A 23007-nucleotide genomic window follows, 5' to 3' on the forward strand; every position below is an offset into this window, starting at 1 on the left:
AAAAGGAGTCCAGAGACTTCTGCATCCCAAATGTGTGCCATGCTTGGGTTATTAGAGCCCCTCCCTCTCACTCTCTCTCTCTCTCTCTACCTCTCTCTCATACACACACACACACACACACACACACACACGCTCATTTATACTTCGCAGCCTCTGTGCTCAAGACCCTCCCGAAGAACAATAACTGAATAAAGGAAAGAACCACTTGTGTTAAACTGCTTTGTCGCACCAAAATAAAAGAAAAGCCATCGCCAATGGTAGAACGATGAATTCCTTAAAATGTTTAACACTGAGGAAGTCTCAAGATTGGACTTTGAATGGATTTAACACAGCAGAATGAAGAGAGCTCTGTGTGTGTGTGTGTGTGTGTGTGTGTGGGTGTGTGTGTCTGTGAGTGTGAGAGAGAGAGAAGGAGGGTGAAAGAGAGTGAGAATGATACCATAGCACATTTGCAAACAAAATGTGCTCGTAGTAATTGACCTCAGTGTTGGAATAAGTTAACCTTGACTCAGGCACTCACAGCATCTTCAGACGAAGCGCCATGATTCCAGGGAAAGTGCCGCTGCACAACAATGCCCTTTTGTTTAGACTTAATTACCAAATTATCTGCCTAAAGATGAGAGAAAGGGAGAGTGAGAATGATCATGACTTCAAGACTTTTCCCGACTCTTACACTCTAACCCAGGAAACATTTACATGCTTTTTACTTCGAAGATGCACAAATGAACTGTTCTGAATTCACTCTGAAATCCCCAATGAATCTAAAATATCGGTGACTCTTCATTAGCTTGTACATGTAATAATGTTCTCAAGTATATAAAAGATGCTGCCATCCATGTATGTGATTGGGCATCTGTAAATGAATTATTAATATTAATAATATAATATAAATTAATATTATACTCAGACCTTGTTGATAGGGTTTTATCAGTTTATGTTAAAAATGTCATTTACATGCCACTAAATATATAAATTATAACTAAAAAATAGATAAAAAATTTAATTAAAAAAAGGTTATTGCTGATCAAAACTTTGACTCATTATCTTAAAATTATATAATAATATAATTATTATTATTATTATTATTATTATTATTATTATTATTATTATGCCACTCAAAGATATCCAAAAATCTGTGCATAATTTTCTGTATGCATTTACACTAATGGCAGCTATTTTGTGTTTGAAGTGACATCATTATTTGGGGTGATTTTTATCCAATTTTTTTTTCTCAAGAACTACTTTTTTGGTGGATGATCATTTTGAAACTGCCAGTCACACACAGGCAGTAATTTCTCTCCGTATTCTTTTCAAATGACACAGCTAAACAGCTCGATGATTTAATGTGATACAAGCTCTAATGGCTTGTCCCCCACGCAGACATAACATGAACATTCAAAGTCATTGGTTTCTCGTGCTCGGAGCTTGTGAACGGGCCTGTCTGACTCCCGTTTGGAGCTAATATTTCTCTGTCACAGAACACACATCTGAGTGGCCATGTTGTGACACATGAGAGGAGCGAAGAGGAGAGGAACCTCAACCTTCTCTAAATTACGCCTGAGCAGAGAGTGGGGGAGGAACGGAGGGATGAGGAGGAAGCTGAGGAAGCTGTAAAAGGCATCGCAGGTCATCTCCACCGTCATGTGGAACCCACAAATCACTCCATAATACCCTCCAGACAGGGGTTGGGAATTAATAACAAAAAGTAATTGTACACAGGAAGTCAGCGCTTAATTATTTAGAGACGGAACCACTGCAGTGAGGGAAGCTTTCCAGATCTTTCTCCTTCAGCTTGGTACCTTTAGCGAGAAGGGACGAGCGGCCATCATCTTCTCATATTCTCTAATGCAAACAGTAAATGGCAGCTTGTCAATAAACAACCATTTTATGTCATTTATTACCCCGCACTTCCTCATTGCACTGTACAGAACAATTTGGATGACAGTTATGGCATTGTTTCACTTTGCGTTAGCCTCGCGCTACAAATGGGATGCATGAAGAGGTGAGCGCTAAAATGATTGTACCGACTCTCTTTTGGTTTTTTTATTGTCTTTTTTTTCAGTTTTATTGTTGTTGCATGTCTTAATCAGACTTAGAGTGCCCCCTTGAGTTAGCCTGAAAACTGTAGAACCAAGATATTTAAGTACAAGATAATAATCATGCTACAATGATCATAGTTTGAATGTTTTCTCATTATGATGACATGAGACAATGATCTAGTAAATGAAGTAGGTCTAGTAAAAGAGGTTGCTGCTAGAGATCAGGGATTGTATAAGATATTTCTGTATATATTGAGTTGAAACTGCAGTAGTTAAGTTCTACAGCACCAGAACTGCTTGTGTCTAAATATCAGTAAATACCAAAATAAATATATCCTTCCAACGGGATCCAATATGTAGCCTGATAATGATTCAGTATCACGGCAAATAATGTTGTGATGAGGTTATTTGCCATGCCAGAGCACACACACACACACACACACACACACACACACACACACACACACATACACAGCTTGGTGAAGCCAAGCTTTAAAGGCAGTGTTCAACGGTTGTCCCTTCGTATTTAGTATGCTCGACAGATTTCTTTACTTAACCCAAACACGATTCAGCGTTCTGAAAACATTGATCTGTGTTTGGGTTAAATGAAGGAAGGTGGATGGCATACTAACCAGCAGCGCACAAGCGTACACTTCTGCAGCCGCGAGCTGCAACTGCAACAACTCAATGCAAATAGTTCATCTTGAGCAAGACATTTTTGGTTTTGGTTTTGTTTTCTGAAAGAGCAAAAAAAAATTTTTTTGCTCAAATTAATATTTGAAAATTGCAAAATTGTTTGTCTGGATTATAACATTTGAAGAGCAGTGTGATGTCTGTTACAAAATACACTATCACTGTCTAATATGTATTTACAGTATGTTCCACAATTATATAATATATATATATATATATATATATATATATATATATATATATATATATATAACTTTTACAAACCTGTCAATAACAGAGTCATTTAATTATAATCTGTTATTATTATCAGTTCATAGTGTCTAATGTAGCTTGAAATAAGAGAAAAAAACAGTTCTCTTAGTCAGAGTTTGGTGTGTGTGTGTGTGTGTGTGTATAGTGATAGCGCTTAGCTGAGTGTATCTATGCTGTGTTTGCAGGACTGCAGCCTTACACCAACTACAGCTTCGTGCTCATGGCCTGCACGGTGGCCGGCTGCAGAGCAAGTAAGCCATCTATGGGCCGCACGCTGCAAGATGCACCGGAAGGTTAGTGCACTTACACACACACACCCACACACACACACACACACACACACTTCTCTGTCCAGCATGAAAGATATCTTTTATTAACTACCACTGCATTTTCTTTTTTGTATTTACACTTTTTGATTTTTAATGTACACATTTTAATGTATTCCTCCATTTCATTTGAAAGAGCTAACGTGTAAACAGTACTGCTTTTGTTTAACGCGTAGGCATCTGGGCCATACCGAGGCACGTCGTGGTGAACAGCACGGCTGTAGAGCTCTACTGGAGTCAGCCGTCCCGACCCAACGGCCTTCTCACACACTACCGGCTTCTGCGTGATGGAGAGAGTGTGTACGCCAGCGGCCCACATGAGAGCAAGCACACAGACACCGACCTGCAGCCTAACACCAGGTCCTGTCACAACTAACAACCATCTTTAACACAATATTAGCAGCTGATTATCAGTGGCTCCTAATCCCCCGTTTTTAATCCTCTTTAAGAATCTCCTCCTCACAAACGGAGAGCCACTCTAATACCAAATCGTTAAAAAGTTTTCAGAAAGCGATCAGGAAATGTACGCTAATAATCAGCTGTGTCAGGTTTGAAGGTGTTGATCAGTCCAGAGTTGTATATTACAAGCAAAGCTTTATTCCACATTTACACAATTGAAATAGGATGAAATAGTAATGGGTTAAAATAAGAGATTTTAATGATACCTTTTGTTACCATAATTAAAATTAATTAAATTTAATATTTTAAATTGTTAATTTAAAAATTAATAATTAAAATATATTTTTTTTTACATTTATTTATTTATTTTTAATAAATTTAATTCCATTTTATTTATATAACAATGAACATTGTCACAAAGCTGCTTTACAGTAATCCTGGCCACTTAAATTAAATAAAAAAGAAAGTTGAAATTGAACATGATGGCTCGTATGAAAATAAAACTTTTTCATATCAGTTCTTTTCTAACTTATTATTTTTTCCTTAAATTTGACCACTTTTGGATATAGATGATATAGTGTATGATGCATGTGCTTTTTTTTTTTTTTTTTTTTATTGTTATTTTTGTGGATAGGTCAAGACAAATGTTTTACTCTGAGTAAATTACGAACATGAGAAAATAAAAATCCATGTTGAAAATCCACAAATTACTCAATTTTTTACAAAGTATATTAGTTTATAATTGCTATTAATAATTCACATTTAAATCTTCTCATCTGTGTGTTAGGAAAATTTGAACGTTCAAAGGCACAAAAATGTAGTCATTTTAGAATGTCTTGATTTTTCATCTGTGTAAAAACACACACACACACACACACACACACACACACACTGACTGTATGCATTAGGATTGTGTTGTTTATGCAATATAGTGAGTAAATATTTGAAAAGATGGGCTGTGTCCAATAAGCAGCTTAAGATACAATATAAATCTGTTTGTTTTCATTATGTTATCTATAGAGAGAGATGAGGTAATGCCCAAGTTGTCATTCAGAGCTTCACTAGTGTTTTCCTGATTTTTTTTTCTCTCTTTTTTTTTAATCCTGTCATTCCATGTTGACAGCACATATTTGACATGTCAAAGCCATCAGTGAGCTCTGATTGGATGGTTTGTATAGGTCACCATGTCAACCCCCCATCCTTTTCCGTCTTTGTTTATATGGTCGCTTCAAAGAGGGTCGCATTGAGGCATGACGTTTAATTTGCCGTAATTCCAGATGACCTGCCAAAAGGCATTCCCCTCTCCGCTCCTCGACCCTTTTCTTTTCCCTTTGTCCAATTTCGCTCAGTGAGCAACGGCACAATGGCGAGCGCTCGCTTCATTATCCGCCGAGGCTATAGGGAGACGCGGGAAGCAGCTAACCGGTGGGCCGCGCTCATCGATTATTTATGACAGTGTTGATTAGCTGTCACATACCTCAGCACAGTAGAAAGTCTGGCTGATGAGTGAAATATTAAGCTCCCCCCTGAAAGATCTGAGCAAACCTGATAGGAACACCCCGCTTCCTTTGATGCAGCTCAGTGCATTTGCCAATTATATCTTACATCCATGCGCACATATACTAGTGTCTTTTTATTCCTATCAGGGCCTGGATATAAAACATAGTGTGCCTGTGCCACTTAAGTCGAATACACAGACACCCCGTAGACATATTCTACATATTATTCCAAGAGATCTCATGCTTGCTGAGAATGAATATGTGTGTACATCACAACATGTTTGTACCACTTAAGTCCTACTACACATTTACAGTCTCTAACAAGACATCTCATGCTGGCTCAGCGTGAATGCATATAAAACGTGTTCAGTGGCAAATCTGCAGTGCTAATGCACTTTATTGGCAATGATGAGAGCAGTATATGATTTCTGATGGGCTTATTTTAAAGGGATAGTGCTGGAACAATAGTTAATGTGGAGGTATTAATGGCTGTGTATGGAGTTTATGGCAAATTAAAAGCCTCGAATGTTCAACATGACCCACGTCCATTGCCAGTGCAGACCTCTGCACTGACACGTCTCGCTGTTAAAAAGCTAAATCTATCTTGTGAAGTCATGTACGTGTTGAAAGAGCTTTCCTCTTAGCGTTTTATAACCTACGCCGAGCATTAACGCACGCGCGCGCACGCCATTCATATGCATGTGTGTGGAGTATCTATCAGGCCTCCGAAAGATCACTGTGGAGGCACTGATCAGCATTGCATTAACACTGTCATCTGTTTAATGGCATCACCCTTTATCGATCCACTGGGGAGCTTTAAGCTCTGCTGGTAAAGGGAAATTAACAGCAAGCCTTCCATTAAAGTATTTGAAGTATTTTGGGCATACTAATAAAAAAATGTACAAAAAATATATATATATTCATGCATGTCACCATTGTAAATAATTTTATACTTTATTTAAGAAAGTATTTCACAGAGGAGGAGTGTTGTTCCTGTGAATGATTTAAAGAATTCACACCCTCATGCATTGTGTGTAAAGCACTGTTTTTGGATTTAATTTCTTAATATATATAAATATAATGATATTCTATGAAAACAGGGCATTAATATTGAATAATTTTTTTTTAGGAACAAATAGATTGTTTTGCAGAGATGTGATTTTCTTGTTGGGATTGATTACTGATTTGGCTCCATGCAGGCTAGAGTGTGTGTGTGTGTGTGTGTGTGTGTGTGTGGTGAACTGGAGACTAAAGCACACCAGAAGGTTACCTGGCAGATACTACATTAGAAATACATGCACAAGTTTTTGGCATTAAGTTGTTTTTTGCTGAAGATTTTGCATTCACGCCATCCAGCCAAAGCCATAGTTGACGTTTATGTTTCCTTCATGATTGTGTTTCTGCAGATATGTTTATGAGCTGGAGGCCAGTACTGATGCTGGTAGCAGTGTGAGCAGCCAGTACATCATCCAGACCCCCGTGTCCTCCCCGGAGAAAATCCCTGCTCCATATAACGTCAGCGTCTTGGGCCCGCGCTCTGTCTTTGTCGCGTGGTCACTCCCAGGTAATGTTTTCATCCTAATGTGCGATGCACCTTCTCTATTTAGCAGTCATTCAGCGGTGATTTATCCACGCTTCGGCCAGAGAGAGTGTCTGCGTGAGCAGAAGAAAATTTACGAGGAGCGTGGTGAGGATTGTTATGCGAGGCAGTCGTCGGCTGGACGTAGCAGAGAATCAATTAGCTCGACATTCAAACTCAAGTGGCGGATTTCCTAACATTAGCATGATTTACTGAGGGGCTGTTTAAAGTTCGTGCTGCAGTTTATGGCTAATGCCTTTAGCTTTGATTTTTTTTTTTTTTTTAGTTTTTTAGTCATCCAATTGTTATTTAGTTGATTCTACATAGGGTTGCTCAAGAGTTCTCTGAATGGCCTGGCATCCTAAAGCGTGTATAAAACTGTGTATAAAAGAGCATTAAAACAGTTTTGGATTCCCAAAATGGGTTCTACTTGAAATCTTTTCTGAAAAAGGTTCCACAGAGAAACAATTAGACATTTCTCCAGAAAGACAACAGAAAGAACCTTTCAGGATGCCAAATGGAGCTTTTTTTTTTAAGAGTGTACATTTAAGGCTTTTATTGTCTGTTTGTTTTTTTTCTCCCTGGGTTACAGCCCATTTCTCAGCTAGTCTTAGATACACTTTATCAAAAAATGTTAACAGCACTATTGATAAAGAAATGTTGGTAAGGGTCCTGGCTCTGTTAATCAAAGCGACCGTGAGTTCATGTATGAGGAAGAGGGCAGATAGCACTTTCTTCTCAGTGTGTTAAACTGTTAAAGCAGTTCGAGTAGGTGATGTTGGCTGGCTGCATGTGTTTCGGAGGAATCGTGTGTTAGCCTTCACCCTCAATGGTTGGTATCTGTCGTATGATAGAGGAGAGCTGGCTAGTGGGTGGGAATTAGCAAAAAATGAAAAGACGTTGGATTGGTGCAAACCTAAACAAGACTGTAGCAGACATTTAACTTTATTAATACCTTAGTGTACACTTGTGAAGTATAATCTCTTACTATATAATTAAGCAATATCAAATGTTCTACAAACAGGAGGTTAATATCGAGTAAGTGAAGTTTTGGACACAAAAGCAGAAACAGATTCCGCAGAAGCCAACCTCACTTTGTAGCATGTCAGCCAGCTAGCTCACATTGATTTGTACATTCCCGTTAAATGTACAAAAAATTGGCGTCCCTTCTTCCTTTTCATATTTCATATGAAAAGCTTTCATATTTTAAGGCAAAAATTATATTCCTGAAAAGTATTGTTTGCCATGTCCACTGATGATGTCACTAACATTACTGTAGTAACAGTTTTGAACTAGGAAGTGGAATTTTACTTAATATACACACAGTGAAATGTCCCAGTGTGGTTATAAGTAATATAGGCACTCTTGGAACACCATTCGACCAATCAAATTAGTGGACTGGAACTATCTATTGTATAAGTATAAATATAAGTAGTAACAGCAGCAACTCTCCTGTTAATTAAACCTCTCTCTCTCTCTTTGACACAATGACTGTCTGTGGTAGATTTCTGAGATTTTACTTTGAGCTAAATCTCTAATGTGAAATGTTCTGTCCTTGTGACGGCCCTCAGTGATTCCTCTAATCTTTGCAGTGGCATTCTGCAACCCACTGGCCTCCGCTGATCAATCAGCGTGTGTTTGCATTCGCAGGCAACGGTGGGCCCATCTGCAGGGTCCCGTTGAGCATTGTGGGGCTGCCAAGACTGAGCGTTCTCCCACCCAGAGAGCATGAACACAAACAAACAAGTGTGCGAACAAACAAACAACTGCCCCCCTTCTTCCTGAGTTCTCTCTCGCTTCGTCCTCGGATTGTGCTTGAGCAGGGCCCAGCACAATCTCATTCCCATTCAAACCCTGCACACTCACACCTATTACACTGTCCACCTGCTGAGCGTGCGTGTGTGTATGTGAGTGGGTGTGTGTCAGGAAGAGAAAGGGAGCGGGTATGTTTCTGGGAAGCTGTTCATGCATGCAAGTGTGTTTGTGTGTGAGTATATATATTCATGCATGCTACCTTCAAGCAGCCTTGATTGTCTGCCGCAGATGGTCCATCTTTTGTTATTATTGTCTCATTAGACCTCTTTCGTATGAGAGGAACCTGTTCAGAAGCCTCAATTACACCTTAAAAGCCTTTAACTAGCCCCTGTGGCCACTGAAAACATTTACATAGCCTGGACCGTTTATCGACTTTACATTCTGAGAGGCAAAAAAATCTATGGCTTTAAACTACAATCTCTCACGGTTGGTTAAGTCCAAATACCAAATCGGCCGTGGATTTGCAAGGCGCACCTGCATTTGACGTATCGGATCTGATAGCACATTCCTTTTCCTTTCCTTCGTGCCATTATTTCTTATTAGACTCTCATTCGTTTTGAAAGTGGGGGAAAACTCCAAAGTCTGTGATTAGTTGTAAATAATAGAACTTAAGGACCTGTGCGATTGAACTTCCCTGGCAGGGGAGCGCTGATCAAAGCACTGTCTAATTTGAGCGGGGTTTGTGTCTCGGGCAAAAGACTACATCTGCTAAGGGAGGTGGCAATGAAGGAAGTTGAATAATTTAACTTTTTCATTTGTAAAGATAATCAGGCCGCTCGGAATACATTGCAGGCCTCATAAATGTTGAATAACCTATCAGCCTCTAGTTGCTGTAAATTATGAAAGGCACCAGTGATGGGAATATTAACAAAGCTCCAACACCAGGGCCCTGGATCTGTCTTCAAATGTGTCATGGCAGATTTTCAGAAGGGGTGTGTTTGTGTGTGTGTGTGTGTGTGTGTGTGTGTGAAAGAGAGAAGGAAATCAGCCAGTTAGGAAAAATCAACTTTGCACACAGAGATTTGCTGGTTTACAAGCAATACATTTACTTAGCAAAAATCTCTGTACTTGCAAGCTTCACTTTCCTTTTCCCAAGGGAGGCATTACCTAAGAAATAGTATTTTAGCTTCCAGTATCTATTTTTATATTCCAATAAAAACTAGGCATACATTGAAATTTTGACCACTAAAAATTCTCTGACAAAAATTATACTTTTGATTTTCAGTTCTTTAAAAAAAAAAAAAATTATAAATAAAGTGAGTAGTCTTTTTGTTTAGGTTTAGAAACACCCTTCTAAATGAGATAAACCTCTGCATAGAGGTTTGTTGGGCCACAAAATTCGACTAGACTTGAATCAGCTCATAGTGGGCAATTTATTGCTTATAGAAACAATTCGAATTTGGGCAGAAAAGTGTTCACCCTGTCATCTGGATCACAAGATTAAATCCTGTTCATGGCCAGGAGTCAAAGAGAACATAATTGGATGCCCTCTGGGTGGGAGGGCTGGGATAAGGGAGGTGCTAACTAGGTGCTAACTAGTGGGTGGGAAAATGACAAGATTAAGACAAAATAGTTTTTTTTTTTTTAAAATTAAAACTCACATGCAAATCCACTTATTATGTAACATACACCGAACAAACAAAGCACTTTCTACCAAGAATTTGACTGTTTTATGGTTACAAATAAGAAAGTGATTGGCTTCAATCTGTCGTGCAATAGATTATTAGACATACAGTGGAAGAGAAAATGATGTAACTAATCGTCATTGCCTGATGATTGATCTTGCTTAACAATCCTTTTGTCTTGTGTCCTTAGGTGTGTATAACACAAGTCTCCCCCTGGACTACAGTGTCTTGCTGAATGCCGGTACAGAGCGACCCCTGTCCCGGTCAGCTGGTCCTCACCAGTTCCTGCTGCTTGATGGTCTGGACCCATACACCACCTACGATATTAGAGTTCAAGCCTGCCAAGCAGGTACTGTTCTGTTATTTATTCTGTATAATTAATAACTGATCAAGTGCTATAGAGTTCAGGCTTTTGATTAAGACTTAATCAATGACTATGTCTGTGTTTAAACATTTAAACACTGAGAATCTCTTTTAACCCATGTGTTTGTATTTGGGTTTTCTGGCTTTTGTTCATGAACATCGTGGAATGTCTAGTGTTCATTTGTGATGCAAAAACAATGTGCATGTACAACCGTATTGTAGATGGTTGTGGTGTAGGGGAAGGCATCTCTGTCCAGACATCTGAAGCAGTACCTAAGGCTCTGGATCCCCCTGAGCTAATTGCAGCAGGAGCAGCAGTTATTGAAGTACACTGGAGTCCTCCACACAAGCCCAATGGATTGATCACCGCATACTTCCTGTACAGGTACCAACACACACACACACACACACACATCTTGACAACCTGCTATCAAACGTATTGCCAAAGCAGCAGGTCTGTAAGCTTAGATCTGTCCATAAGCTTTTTTAATTTATATAAGTACAGATCACTCATTTAGCATTAAATATATACACATCTTGGTCTTGGCTGATGAGTGGAATGCAATGTGGTCTTCTATTGTTGTAGCCCATCTGCCTCATGGTTCAATGTGTTTTGTATTCTGAGATGCTTTTCTGCTCACCACGGTTGTAAAGAGTGGTTATGTGAGTTACTGTAGACTTCCTGTCAGCTCAGACCAGTCTGGCCATTCTCCTCTAACCTCTCTCATCAAACGGAACTGCCACTCCTTAGATTTTTTTGTACTTCTTGCCAACCCTTTGCCTTTACAATTCCTTCCTATGTCTTTAGCATCCTTTGAGCAATTTTCTGAGCAGTAATATTCACCTCCACATTAGTGTCATCTTTGAATTTTGAACTGTTTGTCAGGTTGCAGGAAACGCCCACATTTTTTTTTTTTTTTACTGTCTAGCCAAATTGGAAAATATATATTTTTTCCACCCTGAAATGATGGGGCATGTAAAACTTTGTACTGTATATAACTGCATGGTGGTGTACATAGTGATTTTATTCAAATTATGATTCACTTGTTGACTATGACGTTTAGTTGCATTTGCATAGACTGTTTGATTGACAGAAAAAAAATTGTCCAGGAATGCTTTACTTAAAAATAAGAAGTGAGCTCCGAAGGCTTAAGGCTGGGATGAGGGTATAACAGTGTAGTGATGGAACATGATAAACAGTAATTATGTCATGACCTTGAGGTGAACAGGGCAAATCCACTTGGTCACACTTGTCAACATCTACTCCAGCTGAGAGTGGAAGAGAAAAGCACTATATGCAAAGCGCTTATATACGGATATCAAAGCTCCATCAGCGAGGCACAGTCAGAGAGAGTGCGATTGCTGCAGCATTTGTGATGGGCTGTAAATGGAAGCTGACACGGCCCCGCTGACTCTGATTATTCCAGCGGTGCTAGAAAGAGTGATATGAAACAGGATGCCGCAACGCTGCGAGAGGAAGGAAGCTTACATTGACATGGCACAATCACATCGGCCTCAGAGGCCACTTCTCACTCTTCTCTGTTCAGGGAGAACGGAGGACATGAGGGACCTGCTAACTCTGTAATTATGCTGTCTCTCTCTCTCTCTCTCTCTCTCTCTGACACACACGTGCAAATACAGAGCTTGCTCATACTGTAAAAGCACAATCAAGCACACTTTAAGTTCTTTCCCTGACATTGTGTAAGAGATAATATGGAAAATTCTGTCCATGTGCAGCACATCCCTGGAATATGTAAGAAATATAAGTGTTATGCAAAAATAATTCATACGGCCTGATATGGTTACCTGAAATAGATTACTTTTATATTACAGCACAAGCTGAAGTGCATCATTCTGCTATACTACAGCGATTTGTTAATGATTACAGTGTTTAATTCATTAATGAATGACATATTGCACTTTTTAACTCTTTATATTTACAATTTAAGTTATGGAAGTTAGTTCCTGTTATCACTTACATTAGAAACGGTCATTCCCTCACCAACCTCTCCTGTATTCTCTCTCTTAAAGTTAATGAGACAAAAAAGCAGCTTATCATTTTTCCAAGAAGCCATAAAGTATTAATATCTCTCTCCAGAAGACTATTACAAAGCACTGTGACTATGCTCGGGACTCCTTCCATAATACTTACCTTAATGTCTCCTAACAAAAAACTTCACCACATCAAATATTCATTTCCACCACTAGGTGGTGGAGGCATTATGTTTTCGGGATTTTGGGTTGTCCATCCATCTGTCCGTCTGTAAGTCCATCTGTCTGAGATACTTGTTAGCACAATATCCCAAGAATGAGTGGTTAAATGTTTATAGGATTCATATGGACTTGTCATTGTAACCAGCAGATTAACATATGTAGATTGTGGAACTGATCCAAACAAGGTCAAGGTCACAGCAAGGTCTAATGTCTAAAATAGTTTTTTTTCTTTAATAGATTCCTTCTTGTTTGTAATACAGAGCTGTTACATGTTCAGGAACTCAAATATATTTACTGGCTATCTAGGATTTTTGCGATTGGTCCATTCGTGTGTCTGTCCCCTCATCTGTTCATTTGTGCGTCCATCTCAATTTTAAATATTGTAATGTTTTCGCTAAAACAATAATTCAGCACTTGCATTCTAGCTATAGTTTCACATATGCTGGCTGCTTTGAAAATCTGCATAAGCAAATATTGCGATGCTTAAAACTGTGAAAGTGGGTTGAAAAATTCGACATAAATTTATATGGATTTCACTCGCAGTATTATACAACTGTACGTGTTTTACATACACATGAAAACACCTTACACACTCCAACATCCCTAATAAAGATGTCTCTTTACAAAGAGGAGCTATCACTGAATTCAGACTTTCCCTTCTCATAGTTTGCAGGTCACTCTTAAACCTTTTCTCTATCCTCCTCTCCTCTCCTCTCCTCTTCCCACGGGTGTATGCTATTGCAAGAGCTTTCGTCAAGGGCAGCATGGCATGTTGACCAATGTCATCCATACGCGAGGTCACACCAGCCTAAGCCGGCATAAGTCCTGAAGAAATATCATTAGCATACCCGCAGAGGTGCAAGCGCTTAGAACACATGAGGCCGGATTTGTTTTGAGCCGCGATTTGGGCTCGGATAAACGGGGAAGAATGCAATACACCCGCTTGCGGAGGAGCAGGAGAATCCACTGTTGGCTTAAAACGACTTGCCATGTTGTGGTACCCGTTTAAGGTAATACCAGAGATCAACATTACATCAAATACGGATCTATTCTATTTATCCAGTGTTGACTTTGTCTTGTCCCTTATCAATCTGATGTTTGCCCTTCACACATGTGAGTTACAAATCAAGTGAAAGTGGAGAGTTTTAGCAGGATAGTTATTTATTATCTTTGTGTGTGTGTGTATGTGTGCACATGTGTGCATGTGTGTGTCAGGCCTGTGTTCCCCTAGCATGCTGCAGTTTAGAGGCACAGTGTGTGGCTTTTCTGCCCCCTGCTCCTCACTGTTTTTCTTTATTTGAATGTGGTGGGTCGGATTAGGGAGCGGAGGGCCGAGTGGGGCCAGCAGGGGCCACATTAAAGGAGCCTGTATGTCATTTTCCGCAGCAGCATGGAGGCATTGGCTTTAATGTAGCTGAATTAACGAGGTTTGCCCTGTGTGGAGCACAGCACCCTGCCTTTCTCCTCCTTCATCTGCCTCTCTACCATCCGTATCCTCTCTGTGCCCTATTCTCATTTCCTCTGATTCTCTCTGTGAAGTGGCAGCTTCTTGAATTGGACGTGAATTGCCATTTGAATTGATCTATTATTTTCTTATAGTAGTATATAGCAGTGTTTCAATGGGGGTTATTGTTAACAGAACATTTAAGAGCTTGTTTGTGAATTTTTAAAAGAATAACAGTTTTCCTTGTTCAGATAATGTGACATTGCAGACTAGAGAGTGACTGAGGTGTGACTGAGGTATGACTGTGATTGTTATACTGTGATATTTTTAGTACAAATTTTTTTTACCTTTATGCTGTTGATGCCAGATTTCTAAGAAAAGAAATAAAATACGTTCTGCTATTTTGTCTTTTAAGACTCCACCTTTGGCCATGTGACATTGTGCAACAGTGCAAACGTCTGTATATCTCATGGTTTCTGGGTGAACATAGGGACATGTATCTGTATTTCACAAGTTATCTAATCGATAAATTAGACAATAAACAACAAAAGAAAACAAAAAAAATGCAAATTCAGCAATAACACTGCAAAAACTGATATTTTAAATAAAGGAAAGATTAATGTTTCTAATTAAGTGCATACAGGTAATGGCAGGTAATTTTACTTATTTCTATAAACAGATTCCTGAAACAAGCAAAATTATCTGTCAATAAAACAAGACAATTTCAAGCATAAAATGAGTAAAATATCTAGAACTAGGCTTCTTTCAGTTTTCAGATCTGAAGAAGATAAGGATTTATTTAAGCTCACATATGCATTCCTGTGCATGGTTTGTAAATATGATTTCACCTTCCTTTATCCTGCAGACGGCTGAGAGGAACCCTGGAGGAACTCCTGGTCTTTATCTGGTCTGAGGGTCCTCTGGAGTTTATTGATGCTTCAGACTTCCTCAAGCCATTCACTGAGTATGAGTACAGAGTCACTGCCCACAACTCTCAGGGCTCCGCCTCCAGCTCCTGGAGCTCCGTCCTTACTCTCGAGGCTGAGCCGGAGGATATGGATATACCCACAGTATGGCCCACTGGTGCTTACTCCATCCTCCTGAACTGGACACAGCCCAGTAATCCTAATGGTTTCATCTCCAAGTACAAAGTGTTATACAAGCAACAGCCCAGAGATCCCACACTCAACTCCAGCAGCATTACAGCCCTCACAGTGCGGGTAGGTCCTCTTCCTCATCAGGGTATCTGTTAACTTAATGTTCTTCCACATTTCTTAAAGATTTGTCTGTTGAATATTATGGCTCAAGATACAAAAGCAACCCAGAACGCAAGAGAACAAAATAGAGATGAGCAAGGCATTATAGAACTTATGCCACTATTTCAGTACAAGACTATTTTAAATATAATTAATATGAAATCATTCAAAATCTGATTTAAAGAATAGATGTACATTTCAGAATATTTACTTTTATTTACTATACACATCAGTAGAGATGCGGACTCACATTATTTGAATTTTTCATTTTTTTATTCGAATTTAGTGATTTCAGGAACAAATTGGATTTAAATCTGGGCCTTGGTATTGCTGTTGGACATTAATACCAAAAGTCTGGATGTAAACTTGACCTTTATGCCTCAGAAAGACTTGGGAGCGAGTGCAAGTTTTTAAATAAAGGTCTTTAATATTGCATAAAAATGTTATTATAGACTGCAGTGTCTTGCTACTTTTCTCCTCTTTGGATGATTCAGGATGAAAGAGTAATTTTTTATTCTGTTCAGTGGCATTTATTTCATATTTTGTTGCACTTTTTGTGGAAAAGTTAATAAACAAGCATTCATTATTTACGTAGATTTAATATACTGCAATTAGTTTGCTACTGTTAATTTCTTGTGTATTTTTTCAAAGGTTTCATAATGTTTATTAATCATTTAAAAATAATTGAATGGATTTCCATAAAATTTCATTCTTTTATGCATTCGTCTAATTCTTGGCAATTTTATTTTTGTATTTTTCTTTGCATGGCAGAGGTTGGATAGGCCTTTAGTAATCTTTTATTAAATGCAATAAGGTTCATGGGGAGCAAAGTAAATTGAGCATTTTTAAGGTGGCCATAAACGCTGTCGCTGTTAAGCTGTGTAATTACTGTATGGCCGATGCTCATTTATAAAAGTAAATTTCATAATTAGTTTTTAACCATGCTGGAATTCGAACTCCACCTTTGTAGGTTTAATCACATCCTGACTAAGCCCTTGTAATGCATCTGGTTAGTGACCCCATAAACCGCTTTCTGTGAAGGAAGAACTTCTCTGAAATGAGAGTGACAAATTAAGTATTTGTTTAAATGTTGTATATATGTTTTTGTAAGAGAAAAGAGGGAGATCGTATGCACTCTTTTGTATGCTCTTAGCACTGCAACGGAACTAGCTTTTACTGCTGACCTTTCTTTGTTGGTAATAAATTATATCGAATGTAAATGGTGCCATTTAAACTGATTCATTTGAATTAAACTTTGGTCACAATCATTTATCAGTGACTTTTCCCTCCCATCTCCAGGCAGCAAAGGCAACACATATCGGTTTGTTTTGAGGAGATTATTCACTCTGTGTGCTGTGTGTATGTGTGCGATGAGTTCGTACAAATCCAGCTAAGTTCTCACATCTGCTTCGTCCGTGTCTTTATGTCTATGCCCCATTATCTTCCACCTCTCCCTTTAATAATCACCATCTTGTAGTATCTTATATGAAATAATCACTAAAATGAAAAACGTCTTTCATGAGATATTTGTCATTCTGTTAGACAGAAAGACTGTGTGTTAAAGTCTGCATGTTAAAGTCACAGTTAGTCCAAATCAAATAAAACATGATGCCATGCATATATCATTAACCTCTTGCATAGGTAGTCTTACTTAAACTTAACCTAATGATGGCTCGCACCTATCAAGCTAGCCAAGGTAATCAATGACGCTTCATGACAATCCATCTGCTCCATCACTACTGCACAAGCAGCGAGTCTCATTGGAGCGAATGAAGCTTTCTGTACAAACCAAGTTTGGCTTGAGACTCATAACACCGTAATGAGGGGAAAGAATCCACATCCCACTGAGAATCTCCACTTCCCCCACCGGGCTTCAGAGAAATGCCTGCTCGATACAGAAATTAATTATTTGGGTAGCAATTAATGAACGTCATCTGGGCTAAGCCTTTTATCAGTGCCCCTCTCTCCTTCTATGGGAATAATTTACCGTTGCAGTTGCTATTCTCTTGGCAGCCCTTTCCGGTTCTTCTTGACCTCCAGAAGTCGGCATTCGTTTGAGTGGTGGGCAAATGTGTGACATCAGGTAGTTTGCTGTTAATCAGCTCATAATTAATTTTCTCCGCTGTCCTTAGCCCTCTTGAGTTATGACCCTGACCTGATAATGGGTGCTGCTGATTTATCATCTTGTGTTTTTTTTGTAGTGGTTTTTTTTTGTTCGCATTTTTTCAGCATAACTTGGAGCGATAAGAAATGAGATCACATGGCACTGTTTTCTTAACATTTTCTTAAACTTTCGAATGAGCTGTCCTTGAATCAAACTCAGGCTTGTTTTTATTGTTTCAGTGTCTGCTGGATATGGAATTGAATATTCATAGTGTTCGTTTGTAATGGAAGATTAAAAGGTCAGGCTGCTGCTGTTTGCTTTACATAACTTACATTTGTGCAGTTTTCATTATTTTCATTTTAGCGCTCCAAATTTGATGCCTATTTGATTTGCAAAATTATGTACATACTTAGCTCACTAAATATATCTTTTCAGTGCCCATTCTAATGAAATGCACTGAGTAACAAATAGTCACAATGTTAAGGTGTTAAGATGAAAAGCATTCAGATGATTAAACATTAGTGATGGGAAAGACACCAAAAAAGTTTACATTAACTAATTTTCGGCTATAAGCTTATATTTCAGCAGTTTAAAATTTTTATTGCTGATGTATTTTTCAAGCATTAAATGTTTTCTGAGCTAACAGCTTTTCCATGCTTCTCTCTTGAAGCCGCCTCTTGCTCACGTGCCACCTGCCATACCGGGAAATTGGAGTGTGGTTATTAGCACAGTTTCTCAGGGCTACATTTATAATCCATTGATCCAGCTGGATCTTTTTTGGACACAAGCTTTGTGCTAGATCAGCTGTCCAGCCTGCTGTGTCAATACTTGGCCTGCAGAAGGGTGTCGTATTGATTTTGCTGTAACCAACTGTTGCATGGCTACAGGTTGATCCTCTCATGGAGTTAACATGAAGAGTTTTTTTTTTTTTTTTTTTTTTTTTTTTTAACGATTGAGTGGAACAAGCATTCTGGGAGAAAACTGATGTGTTACTCAATCCTTCTTGTCCATTACTTGTGCTGTGACGGATTTGAAGCCTGAAAGGACGAATCTAATCAGCTGTGCGTCTTTGTTTATTTTATTTTACTTTGTATTTTATGGGTTTTTGAGAAGATTCTCCTCACACAGACACAGAATGGTCTTGAGCAGGCAGGGCGCAGAGCAGATGGTGTAATGTTCCATAATGCCTCTTCGTAATGTTCGGTGGCACCAGAGCATCAGGAGGAGACGCGTGGCATTCTCCAGTCTGCGCAGGCCTATCCAATACCTCACTCTCTGCTTTTGTGTGTGTGCGTGTTGAAGTTAGAGATGGGGTGGGGGGCTGCTATTGATCCCTGGCTGTGCTGTGTGCTGTAGCCAGTGCCAGAGAGGCTGATTAATGGGCACGTCACAGCGGCAGGACTGAATGAGGCTACGGAGCGCAGGCGGTCCTAGCCGCCAAAAACCTGCCTCCCTCGCCATGTGTGCAGACGCCCCTCATTACCAAACACTTATCAAAGCTACACAAGAGAGAGAGAGAGTGTGGCTTATCCAGTGTCAAAACTCCTCTTTCATATTTCTTGCCTTTTTATCCCTGACACACCCTCATCAACGATCCTTTTCCCTCTCTTACACTTCTCTCCATTCTCCGTAACCACTTTACTTTAATACTTCCTGTTCTTAGTGTATAGTTTCCTTCTTTTGCTCTGTTACTTTTTACCTGCCTCTCTACACTGTCTTCATTTTTCTCTGTACTCCCTCCTTCTCTCTCTCACTCCATCTTCCTCCCCTCACTCACTCTCCCACCTCCCCTCCCTTATTCTATCCAGATGTTGCGCTGCAGCCCCACGAGGTTCCCAGCGATGGGAGATGTATTAATACATCCTATTGATTAGATCAGGACCCCTGACAGTCATTTGCCGCGATACCATCTGGCCGCTGTTCCAACGCCTTCACCCAAACAGGACGTGACACCTTATTAATCTCACCGGTGCACCGCAGACACTTTGCCTTTTTTGCGCACAGAAGCCCAACTCTGTCGGAGAGGCAGGAGGACCTGAAGGGTGCAAGAAATTAAGGTTATTACACAAATTGAGCCATATGGTCCAAATATTTCAGAGCTGAAATTTACTAGGCAATAAAAATTGCTCCTGCCTTCCTAATGGTGTAAATTGCAGTTTAACCATGGCTCTAATGATGTCCTTCTGCTGCCTGTAACCACTCTAACATGAAGGACATTGTTTAAAAAATGCACAGAAAAAAAAGAAGAGGGGGGGTTTGTTGAAACGGCAACAGCATGTTTACAATCTGTTAGTGTATCATTAAGAAGAGAGCAAAGAGTGTATAGACAAGATGAGCAAGCGCTGGACCATGTCTTTTTTTTTGTAGGCGGCGAGATGTGCACTTGGAGAGCAGGACGATCTGAGTGGAATTCTGAGCAGCTAGTTCGGGGCTACGCAAACATGGCTGCTCATTAACTAATAGGATGAATGCTGTAAAGGCCCCTGTTCAAAAACACTTTGCTTTATGGGTTGGAGTGAGACCCACTGCTTTATTAAACAAAGACAGCTGTTGTGGTACAATAGACGTTGACAACATACGTCTTCTTTATAGATGTGAATTTGTTTTATCTGGGGTTCGTCTATGTTTTGTCTGAATAAGGTGACAAGCAGTGTGGTTGTTGAAGCTAAATGCAAACAAACAGATCTATCTTTGAAGCAGTGCTTAGTGTTTAGTATTATACTTGACCACAGATACCACCTTTGTAGTCAAGTTTCTAAACGCTGTCCTCAAACCTGCTTTTTTCCTGCATTTCAAGTTTTATGCACAATACATTCACAATGGTCTTCAATTGACAATGTGCACACATAGTGTAACTGTGTCTACACTTGAAAGCAGTCATGCCCTTCATCGGTGATGGCAGCCTTCATCAGACACTGGTTCAGACTGAAGAACTGTCCAGTGATTTGAGAGCTCTCAAGCTGATTGGAGCTTTTTTTTAACCAGGGTCTCCCATTCAAAACAGCAAATCACCAATCCAATACAAGGATCTCATACACTGAGACCCTTCTAGTAAAGTCTGCTGTTTCATTATTACCCCTGCACAAGAGGCCACACACTTTTCAATGACGAGCATGTCCGTGGATATCTGCACAGTTCTTTCTTTAATACTTGTGTTATGGCTGCACTCAGGATTAAGAGGCTTGAATGGCTGGACTGTAGTTAGAAGAGGAGGTCTGGTCAATCAGGGGAGGTTGAAAGTATCTTTGGGTCTTTTTGTAGTACTGATTTCTGTTCTCTTAGAGTGGTGTCTTATTAGAAGGAATGTGTGTAGAATATGATATGAGCAAAGAAAACCTCCTGTTTAATCAGCACCTATTTTGGTATTTTTGGTTGTTTTTCTTAACAACTTTACAACTTTAAATTATGGCTACTTTATGGATCATGGTAAGAAATCAGGTCATGATGAATAGAACATGTGAAATAAAATTGTGTAAACCTGTCACAACTGTGAAATTGAATTATATTGTCAACTATAAAGGTGGCATATCTTTTTGATACCAGTCAAAAAAAGTGCATTTTGCAACCTTCACAGTATTACCGCATACTATAGTTTATTGACAAGTGTCCACTTGAATCATTTTGTCAGCCTTTCAATATATCAGTGTGCTAACACTCTAGTTTTAATATGAGCAAAACCAGTGACATTCCATTAGCTTCACAGATGCTGATATCAACAGGAATGTCCACTCACTGCTCAATGAACACTAAGTAAACATTGTGAAATGCAGGAAAAGTAGTGTTTTTTAGATTTTAATAAATGCCATTGATGCTTTTTAAATTCGCTACGTCCTAATGAAAGCTAGTTCAGGCTGAAGTCAGCAGCAGCAGGAAGGGACAGGCTTGTCTTACTATATGCAGATGAGGCAGACCCACACCTTTGAAGGGTCAGGAATCTCTGCTTTTGGCTAATTAGCATAATTGTTGTGACAAATACACATGGTTATTCTTAATTAAAATCATCCCTGGGCCCAGGCGACCCCCAGCGCTGTCACAGGAAATAACTCGCATGCAGGCCGCAGACGAGACAAGAGAGACCTGTGTCGAGTTGAAAGGGAAAAAGGAGAAAAAAATGTGAAAAAGACTTTTTTCCTCTCTGTACCAATGACTGAAAGCCTGTACAGTGCCTAATTGCAGCTCTGTAATGTATAAAACAGGAAACTCTCTCTCTTTCTCTGACTCAATTACACTGATTTCCCTTTGAATCAGCTAAAGTGGGATTAGCGCTTTTGTCATGAAGAGATCTGAGGGAGTTTGCCTTTCAGGAACATGCCTTACAGGTTGCTCGGTACGTTATTCAAAATTCAACATCTTAACACAAGATTAAAGGACAAGAGTGTTGTGTTTAACTTATGCAGCACCGGTAGCAACCTTTACAGAGCAGTGTATTTGGATCATCATATTATTTAATGGCTATTTTGCATAGTATTAAAGGCATTCCAATTCTGTTAATCAAAACGTAAACACTTCCCATTTTAGGAATCTGTGCTGTTAACATTTATTTGAAAATCTATAACCAAAATCAATCGTCTTAGTCGCTTTTTAATGGCTGCCTTGAGTGTCTTGGTTCAGCGAGCGCATGTGCTCGTTAATATCTCAGCATCCATGTTTGGAAAAGTGTTTGATAGCATTGCCATCTAGGGGCCAGATATAAGTCTCAGTGCCGAAATAAAGTGGAATGAAGCAGCTGTTGCTATTGACAGTGTGCATATGTTTGCCGGGTTTATAGCCCAAACACGTTCCATATTTCACCACGTTAAAAAGGTACCTTTTAAATGGCCCACCGCCTCCTGGTATCATGATAGGCGGGTGTAAAAGCTAGCAGGGGCTGCTTGATTGTTGGCACCAGACCTTCTGCTGATGCCGTGCAGACCAGCATTTTTCACAGTTTGTTATCTAAGAGCAGTCTTTCAGTTTAATGGATATTTCTTTAAATTTTATTATTAGTTTAAATTAAATTTGATGGGTAAGGCTTTTAGTTTTATTACAAGTAGAATGATACTTTTGCATTTGCTGTTTTGATGAATTTGAATTCTTTTCACTGAATATTTTCACACAAAAATATTCATGTGTGTTTGTCCTGGTTCAGGGAGATGTGCACCAGGCCCATGTATTTGGCTTAGAACCATACACCACCTACAGTGCGTGTGTGGAGGCTGTGAACAGAGCAGGTAGTGTCTGCAGCCCTTGGGCTACAGTTCGGACTCTACAAGCTTCCCCCAGTGGTCTGGCCAACTTCAGTGTGGAAAAGAGAGAGCATGGACGTGCACTGCTGCTGCACTGGCCTGAACCTGCCTCGCCTAATGGAGTCATCAAGGTACTCTCACTTTCAGCATGGCTTTGTAGTATAGTGTTCTTTA

At 39.4% G+C, this 23007-nt stretch overlaps 1 protein-coding gene across 1 annotated transcript in view; it reads left to right on the plus strand.

The window, feature by feature from the left end:
* Window positions 1-23007, plus strand: part of ush2a (Usher syndrome 2A (autosomal recessive, mild)) — a 208117-nt gene that overhangs the window by 168744 nt on the left and 16366 nt on the right. The window contains exons 55-61 of the mRNA XM_053237605.1: window positions 3170-3277; window positions 3487-3670; window positions 6615-6772; window positions 10418-10576; window positions 10813-10975; window positions 15114-15468; window positions 22737-22964. Of these exons, the coding sequence (XP_053093580.1) occupies window positions 3170-3277; window positions 3487-3670; window positions 6615-6772; window positions 10418-10576; window positions 10813-10975; window positions 15114-15468; window positions 22737-22964 (1355 nt within the window). The remainder of the gene's footprint in view (window positions 1-3169; window positions 3278-3486; window positions 3671-6614; window positions 6773-10417; window positions 10577-10812; window positions 10976-15113; window positions 15469-22736; window positions 22965-23007) is intronic.

The sequence above is a fragment of the Pangasianodon hypophthalmus genome, chromosome 10 (genome assembly GCF_027358585.1).
Source record: "Pangasianodon hypophthalmus isolate fPanHyp1 chromosome 10, fPanHyp1.pri, whole genome shotgun sequence".
In the NCBI taxonomy this organism is placed as follows: domain Eukaryota; kingdom Metazoa; phylum Chordata; class Actinopteri; order Siluriformes; family Pangasiidae; genus Pangasianodon; species Pangasianodon hypophthalmus.